This window comes from Pinus tabuliformis, chromosome 3_2 (assembly GCF_031772625.1).
Source record: "Pinus tabuliformis cultivar Carrire ecotype Pingquan chromosome 3_2, CPIR1, whole genome shotgun sequence".
Classification (NCBI taxonomy): domain Eukaryota; kingdom Viridiplantae; phylum Streptophyta; class Pinopsida; order Pinales; family Pinaceae; genus Pinus; species Pinus tabuliformis.
The window spans coordinates 681006063-681015207 of NC_142302.1; the positions used below are offsets into that span (position 1 = coordinate 681006063).

The 9145-nt window shown below is 36.7% G+C and overlaps 1 protein-coding gene across 1 annotated transcript; it reads right to left on the reverse strand.

Moving 5' to 3' along the window:
• Nucleotides 1-5180: 5180 nt before the first annotated feature.
• LOC149182478 (FRIGIDA-like protein 4a) lies at nucleotides 5181-8722 on the reverse strand. The gene is made up of 3 exons (XM_089416869.1): nucleotides 7705-8722; nucleotides 6192-6364; nucleotides 5181-6099 (listed from the first exon to the last, which is right to left on the reverse strand). The coding sequence occupies exons 1-3, from the start codon at nucleotides 8564-8566 to the stop codon at nucleotides 5815-5817; spliced, it is 1320 nt and encodes a 439-aa protein (XP_089272995.1). The 5' UTR covers nucleotides 8567-8722; the 3' UTR covers nucleotides 5181-5814.
• Nucleotides 8723-9145: the final 423 nt, after the last annotated feature.

Sequence of the window (9145 nt, forward strand, 5' to 3'; positions counted from 1 at the left end):
AAATTTGTCTAATTTTAAGAAAAAAAGCAATCAATTATCTACAAACAAATGGATAAAATCTCAAGATTTTATCGAGAGATTACATATTTAAAAGAAAAGATTGATTCTCTGATAGAAGAAGACAAATACATTAAAAACAAATTGTTGTCTATTCTTGAATAGAAGGAATTTCAATCTAATGAAATTCCAAAAATTTCAGAAACAAATAAGAGATTAATGCTTGCATCTTTGAACCATAGGTAAAATGAAGCCAGGGAAATCAAAGAGTGGACCAAAACTGCACAAGGACAAGGCCTGACAATTTGGAAGAAAGAGACAGATTTTATAGAAAAATTTGACCTTCGAGGGTCAAAGCCACTAAAAGAAATTGTTCCATGGGATTTAAAGCAACCATCAGAGGACCTTGTTGTGAAGGATCTATTGCTCAACCTAAACTAATGTCTTCTCAAACTCTAATAAATCTCAAAAATATTCTTGGAATACTTCAATCTCTACGCAAAAGAGATTTGATCCTTCTTGGCACTTGATAGATTCTAGTTTTTGTACAAACATGCCTTTCACCCCCTCTTTCTCTCTCTACCCTCTAACTCTATCACTATCTCCTTTTCTCTCTTCACCTATCAACCACCTCCATCTCTATGTCTCTCTCTCTTTCCTTTCTCTCCCTCCCTCTCTTCTCTCTCTCCTCTGGTTTGTCTTCCCTCCTCTCTTTCCATCTCTCCCTTGTCACTCTCTCTCTATGCCTTTGTTCTTCACTCTCCCACTTCCCCAATAACTCCATATCTCCCCTCTCCTATCTCCATTTCTCTCTTTTTCCATATGATAGAGAATTTCCACTCTATGTAATCAATGTTACATGTGATGTCTAAAATATTTTACATTGTGTATGAATTATGGTTTTTTATAATGTGGTTTTGATAAGCAATGGTATTGGCTGATGATCTTGTAATGTGAGAATGGATATCCATGGTTAAGAAACTTGTTACATTGTAAGTATAAAAACTTAATGTGTTTATTAATTAAATTTAAATATGGTTATGGAATCATTATTAGTACCTACCAAGATCAATTTGTATGTTAAACATTATTAGTTTAGCATTGAACATTGCAAACTATAATGTTTAGCTTTGCAAAATAAATATTTAATTTTCAATATATTAAAAAATATATAATTTTCAAACATCTGATTGGGACCATAACTTGAAAGTATTATTGCAGCCTTTGCACAATATAAAGTTGTGGATAACTATCTAACATATTTTATGCTATAATTTATAGATATGTTTACAATATTCATGCATGAAATTTAGATATTCATGAATGACTTACTTCCAACTATTATTTATGTTTCTATTATTTATGTTTTATCTATCAACCATTATTAATTAGCATTGAACAATATAATTTATAATTATTGATGCAGTTTTTCCCGGAGCATAATTTCTAACTTGAGTTGGAGGGGCTAAGCTACTCTACAAAACAAAATTACAATATGACAAATTGAATTTTATTATTTTTATTACTTTCAACATTTTATTATTAATTGAGCCAAAATTTAAATGTTTACAATACATCTCTACCATACAATATAAAGTTATGTGAATAACTATCTTACATATTTTATGCTATAATTTATAGATATGTTTACAATATTCATGCATGATTTTTAGATATTCATGAATGACTTACTTCCAACTAATATTTATGTTTCTATTATTTATGTTTTATCTATCAACCATTATTAATTAGCATTGAACAATATAATTTATAATTATTTATGCAGTTTTTCCCAGAACATAATTTCTAACTTGAGTTGGAGGGGCGAAGCTACTCTACAAAACAAAATTACAATATGACAAATTGAATTTTATTATTTTTATTACTTTCAACATTTTATTATTAATTGAACCAAAATTTAAATGTTTACAATACATCTCTACCAGACTTAGCTCTACATTACTTTTAACCTCTTTTTATTTTTTATTGAGCCAACATATGAAAATTAAATATTTATGTTAAATGTTAAACATTTACTCCTATCACATCAATCCTTACATTGGGCTGTAGAGCACCTCTAAGCGCAATAATGGGAAGTTCTCAGACCAATCCAGATTCAAATAATTGTGGGAAACTATGCCCAAATTCATCTGCTGGAATATTTGGTTATCCAAGAATCAAGCCATCCTTAAAAATCTTTGGTGACTGCCACAAAAGCTTTGACCATGGGAGCAGAGTTTGGAAGGTAAAGATCTGGCCCTCCAAATTCAAATTTAGACCCAATGGAACAAGAATGGCTGGCCAAACTTGCTGAGTGTTGAGAACAGGCATAAGTTGAAAACTCAGACTAACGGACCAGATTCTCAAAGAATGGAAGGAAGAAAAAAACAGATAAATACTTCACTTTGATGGAGCCTCAAAAAACAATCCAGGAAAGGAATGGAATGGCAGGAAAGGAATGGAATGGCATGGCATGAGCAAGCAGGGCCTTGTATAGCCTTGGAGAGAGGAAAGGAATGGAATGGCATGGCATGAGCAGGCAGGGTCTTGTATAGCCTTGGAGAGAGGAAAGGAATGGAATGGCATGGCATGAGCAGGCAGGGTCTTGTATAGCCTTGGAGAGAGGAAAGGAATGGAATGGCATGGCATGAGCAGGGGTCTTGTATAGCCGAACTTGGAAAAGTATTATACTTGGGTCTCAGAACAATGACAAATAACCATGTGGAATTACATAGATTGCTTCATGGATTAATTCTATTCTCTCATCATTATTTAACACCTAAACACAAATTCTAGATTAATTCTATTCTCTCATAATTATTTAACACCTAAACAAAAATTCAATGCCTCGAGACAAGAACCTGACAAGCTTAATGAATAGAATCTGAAGTCTCCTTTATCATATCCAAAAGGGAGAATTCTAGAATTTAATTATAATCTCTCATTATTATTCAACACCTAAACAAAAATTCTATGCCTCGAGAGAAGCACCTTGGGAGCTTAATGAATAGAATCAGAAGTCTGCTATATCATATCCAAAAGAGAGAATTCTACAATGTGTTTCACTCTCAGAATGAAGTAGCTGATAAACTGGCCAATCACATCTTTTTCTACTATGGCTATATCTAATATTAAATTCAGGAAGCAAACAAAATCTGAATCTTCAGCTACTACTGTGGGTCCTGGCATGTATAGCAAATATATTTCGACCATGAAACATTCCAAGGTAGCTCCTTGGATCGCAGTTCAGAGATTTGGAGGAACGAGCCCTGGCCCTCTATTGAGCATACATCTCCGGGGCCATATCATGATCCTGAGAGAAATTAATATTAGTGCATTCGGGATACTTGGGCGGCCATCAATATTTCAAGCATTTCTGAACAGCTTCAGAAAGGAAGTAAAAGCCAAGGCGCCTGCAAAATCTGGGAATAGCCCCGACCTTCGAATGGATCTGTTGTGGCAGGGCAATTCAAGTATCAATCATTCAACCCTCCTGACCTGCGTGGTTCGATAGAAAGCTTATTTTTCGCTGTCTTTCACAGTGGGCCGTAGTTGCCTCCTAGCGAATTAACTTAAATGGCTCTGTTTTATTGTTGCGGTACCTTGAGAAGATTGCTGTTTTGTTTGGAACATCCAGGTCGTGGTGGTTGTTTGCCTCCACTGTATCGTGATCAAGGGTGTTTTCTGTGCCCGGATGGGTAGCATCTCCCTCTAGACTGATGCGGTCTTTACTCAACAACCCCTTCTTCCAGTCCCCTTGATTTACGATTTGAGGTGGCAAACTTTTACATAAATACTCATTATTGTTTTTAAAAAAAACAACCCATAACATGATCAAAACTTTCTATTAGTTAACTCTTCAAAATCTTTCTATTGATTAACTCTTCAATAGATATTAAGTCATGTTTCAGGGTCAACGATCATTCTTTCAAAAAAAAAATACATAAATTTAAATATATAAATATTTAATAATAAAGAAATTATTTTAATTAATGAGGAATCGCTTAATTAATATATATATTCTTTCCTGCTAGAGTACATCATCTTCACCGAGTCAATAGCATAAGCTTCAAACATTCTTGTGAATCAAACAAGAATCTTTGAAGAGCACTTTCATGAGCAAGTTCCTCCAATGCTAAATTTGAAGACTAAACTAAAATGTATTACAGTTGATAAAGAAATGTATTATATTGATAAAGAACTTTATAGAACTCTGTTGGGGATAATTTGAATAGTTAAAACTCACAGTAATAATGTTATTCATCTCAATTCGAAACCTGATTAACCTTCTACAGTTATTGAAATTAAATAAATTGGGCCTTAAAGAGGCAATGCTCAACCTTACTATTCGAAGAAAGTCTAAATGGTCTCTCAAAAAATACTGTAATCTACGATACAATACAGATGAATCTATTTTCATTTGGAGGTAGGGACTAGAATAATACAAGACTTATCATGACAAATGTGTAACTTTCAAAGGTTTAATCAAAATAATTTAGGTAAGCTTTATAGACTCTGAGATCCCATCATTAATAGCTCCTTGTGGAATTTCGGGAATTGATAAAACGCGTAGTGGTCGGCCATAAGATGGCTTGTGCAGAGAATTCCTATGGTAATGGACATCCGCTGCCTCGAAGTTGCACTAAATAGAAAAAAAATTCCTTCCAGTTCAATATGAAAAAACTACAATCAAAATAGCACGTAAATTTAAAGACGTTGGAAATTGGAACTAACATTTTGAATGGTAAGTTGACCTCCACAGGTTTATAACACAGCAATTTACAGGTAAAATCAAACTAAATTGTTAAACATTAAAAACATAACTACAACGTGTCATACTTTAAAAACTGGCGGCTAACAGGTTGACACTCGGAATGTGTTGCCTTAGAACTTGAGAACCGCACCGCAAGATCCTAGTTCTTAGGCATTCCATATAAGGTCATTTGTCCAAGGGAAGCAAAAAAAACAATTGTCATTTTACAGCAAAGTCAAATTGTAAAACATGACACTGCTGAGGATATCAGGCACTCGACAATGAAGAGGATGACAGAAACTGCACTACAACAAAATTTGCAATTTCAGACAAGTTCAAGTTGTCTGACCTAGAGATCATCATAACCAAATTAAAACATCATCGTAGGACTATTCAACGTACATCTGTAAATTTGCAACTTCAAACCAAATATCTAAAACGTCAATTTTTAGAAAATGATGCCAGAAAAAGTAATCACATGTCCAACGATAAATTCAAAGTGTTTTTCACAGCAAATGTGTAAGACTACTGTAAGTTGTAAATCTAGTGTATCGTTGAGTTATAATTATACCCAGGAGATGGATGTTAGACAAGTCAGAATTCCACCCCAGCCAAAAATACAACCATCAAAATCTTGTAACGACAAAGGTCATCTCAGGCCATTCTCTTGTTTTTTAAACAGAGATGCATGTCTACAGCACTACTTCCATCCCATTCAGGAAATTACGTTCACAAATCCTGAAGAACCATGAAAATACCTTTAACAAACAGAAGTACAATTATTGCATGTATGAAGACTGATAACCAGGAGGGGGCACACCACTGCCAAAGTGATAGCTGTTGTAGTTTGCAGAGGTATTGTAAGACCCAGAACCTCTCAGAGATGCCCCTAAATCATCTGATGGATTTGGATATGCGTAACCTTTTGATAGAGTTGTTGGGCTTCTGCTTCCACCGCCATAGGATGAGCCATAGATGGCTTAGCTCGACCTATCGTAATTGCTTTGGCCAGGTAAATTGTATGAAGCAACTGCACCAACAGGATATTGAACCATATCTGAAGGTCAATAGAAACTCCTGTCAGAAATATTAGATGAAGCATAAGCATTAGGAGCCTTTCCCGCTTTAGCTGGAGGCATATGTGCTCCAGAGCCCCCAGCATTTGATCGAGAATGCTTATTCTGAGACTTTGAAGGACCACCAGATTTTTTCCTTTCTGCTCTTTTCTTCTCTAGATCAGCCACACGGTTTTGGAGGTTATTAGTAGGAAAGAGTGATTCAAGATTGTGTTCTTCAATGCACTTAATAACAGTTTTCAGCGCAGTGAGTTCTTTTGTGTTTGCTTCATTCTGCAGAAGCAAAAGGAAATATTAAGAAACCACTTCCAAATGATTGCTGATTAGATACAGTTATAGAAGATATGCTAATGAAAAATAAATACCACAGCAGCAGAATTATTTCCACTTTTCAATGTTGCCAGTGTAGCTTTCTTTGAATTCTTCAGATATGCCTTGAGTAAAGGTACCGGAGGAAACTTTTCAAAGAGTCCTGCCGCATGTGCAAAATACACAGCCTCAACTTGTTTTCCCTTGTTGATTAATTCCTCTACAATATCTGCATGATAGAAAGATAAAAGTCATTTCAAAATAATCACTAAAAAGTGTATTAAAGCATTTAGCAATGTACAATGAATTAACATTAGTATTCATCCTCTCTGTATGGTATGGTCAAGTCAAGAAGGTTGTGGTCAAGAGTTAAATCAAGGGACTCTTCTTTACAGAGACACAAGTTCAATTCCCTTGCAACATGTTTCCATGTTCACGTGGCCAATGAAGAGGCAAAAGCCCGGTGGAAAACCGGGAAGATTTTGACAGAATACACACCCTGTTGATCGTGATATCTTAAGACGACGGATGAGTCCACTTCATTAACAAAGGGCTATTTGCCAACCAAAAAGAAGAAATGATAGGTTAACAAATGCAATATCCTAGCCTTTGTTAATTCTGTTCACTTCGTGAGATTGGTGAATAACATCGATAAATTTAATTATTTTTTGAGCGAGAATGACACCGACTGATCAGCAACTACCATGGTTACATTCCCACTCTGGTCCTTCTCACCTGCCTGGCATGACATTTAATGGGAAGAGACATTGGGTGCAAGCACTGGGGAGATTTGGCAAAATAGCATCCCCTGCATCAAGCACGTAAGCCAAAAAGAAATCTGCTCTTTTTGGTGCGGCCCAGACAGGTAATATATCTCTTGAAACAGTAAAAGAAAATGTCAAAACATCATTGCATTGATTTGGACATTCTTGTGGTTTCCATTCTTCTTGATGCTCCATATTCACTTTCTTTAGTAATTTTACTACTATTGATTTGGAAGCCCTCATAAAAACAAGCCTCCACCAGTGATGAGATAACATAATTTTATTAAAATATCCAGCAGATAACCACAAATAGTTTATTATGCTTTTTATTCATAGACAATCATCTGGGAATCGCAATTAATCTCATCTCATCCAACGAATAACCAGAGAAAGCAAGGCAACGGGATTACAAGAGGAAGGGTGACTATTTCATCTCATCCAACGAATGACCAGAAAAAGCAAGTCAGCTATCATAGTAAATTATCTGGGAATTGCACCTAACCTCACATTTGAGCTTGCACATTAGGCAGACGGCCGGGAGAATGGAGCATCCATTGGTGAGGCAACATTCAAGTTGCGCAGGCAGCTGGAGGAATGGACCATCCATTGACCTCACCAGTGAAAAATTGCCCATTGGAAATGTACTATTATTATTTTATACCAGGGTTTTTAAACCAGATATGGACAAATAATGAAAATATAAATGGAGAAAAAAGGAGTAAGAATAAGTTTTATGGTGGGCAGATTAAAGTTTAAAAACAACCAATTCGTAATAAACAACAGATAGGGTATAACAGAAACAAACCTGGCATTTTCTCTGTAAGCCCAAGAGCACCACAGAGCTTCGGAATCTGCCTGCGCCATGATACCGCAAGAACAAGCTTGCAGAGATCATCTTTCGGAAAATCAGCCGCAATGCCGAAAGTAGCTACTAGCTGCAAGAATGCCTGGACCTCCAAGGGCTTGGCGGCATTGGCGGGATCCGCATCAACATCGATCCTCGACTTCCACTCATTGGCAATAACCCTCGCCTGCTCCTTAGTACTCGGAGACACAACGGGCCGCTCGGCTCCCATTGTAGGGTCTGCCAGGAGGGGAAGAAGCGATTCCAGCAACAAAGAACAGGCCCGTCTCTGGTCCCCGAGACCCGAATCCTTCTTCTCCGTTTTCCCGGTACCCTTGTCATAAAAACCCTCAAGAGCCTGTAAAACCAACCGAGCGGGATCAATGGCACTCTCCAGCGCTGACGGCAGCTCGGCCCTGAGTGCTGTAACGTCTTTTCTGCGTTCCACTATGAATCTCCAGAGACCCTCGGCGTCCATTTTCTCGCAGAGGAACTTGAGACTATTTTCACTCTTTCCACTTTCAATGGCCGCTAGGGCGGCGTTCTTCTGCTCTTCTAAGCGGGCGAGATAGGTTTCTTCGTTGGATTCGATCGATTGCTCTCTTTTGTCTAGCAATTCTTCCATTTCTTTGGTTTTGAGCTCCAGATTTTTTTCCTTCTCTGCGAGTTCTTCGAATTTCTTCTGGAGCGATTGCTCCAGTGAGGCGTAGTGGTCTGTGAGTTCCTTCCATTGGAGAGTGCATTTCTCTAGAACGCCTCTCTGGGTATCCAGAAGTGTAAACGCTTCCTCCAGCCGTTGCTTGTCCGCCTCCATTGAACCCATCTATGCTGTGCTAAACCCTGAACCCTAAGTTGGCCTGACGCTATCGAATTGATGCAGAGCAGAAAAGATGTGATTCTACTACGGTATTCCCATCATTTTTCCTTTTCCATTGTTTTTTATACCAAGTATTGTCAAAGAGATAATCTTTAAGGAAACGCTAGGAGGGCCTATTAAAGTCGAAGTCGGTTGAGCTCTGAGCTGTGGTTGAAGCATAATGCACTTGTGAGCGGCATGCCATTTTTTTTTTGACTTTTTTTAATTTTATATTTTTAATGAAATAGATTAATTTTAAGAGAAATTAAGCAAAGTTTTTAATAGAAAAAGCACATCGAACAAATTTGTGGCCATCCGTTTCGAACCAACAAGTGTGGTTTATCATTGGGATCCAACATGTGTGGTTAATTAAAACAAAAATTATTATAATAATAAAGATTTCCTTATGATGATGCGTAGGTTTTGATATATTTTTCAAATTTGAATACAAAGGATGTGAGAATTTCTTTGACTTGGGTTCATAATAGTGAATATTATGGATCCACTAGCCCCTTCCTTTCTTGACTTCATTGTTACTATGGCAAT

Excerpts from the sequence above, each read along its gene's own strand:
- LOC149182478 (XM_089416869.1), bottom strand. The coding sequence starts at position 8,566 with ATGGGTTCAATGGAGGCGGACAAGCAACGGCTGGAGGAAGCGTTTACA. Across the intron at positions 6,365-7,704 it reads GCTTACAGAGAAAATGCCAG|ATATTGTAGAGGAATTAATC; the intron begins GTTTGTTTCTGT and ends TCTATCATGCAG. Across the intron at positions 6,100-6,191 it reads GAAATAATTCTGCTGCTGTG|AATGAAGCAAACACAAAAGA; the intron begins GTATTTATTTTT and ends TTGCTTCTGCAG.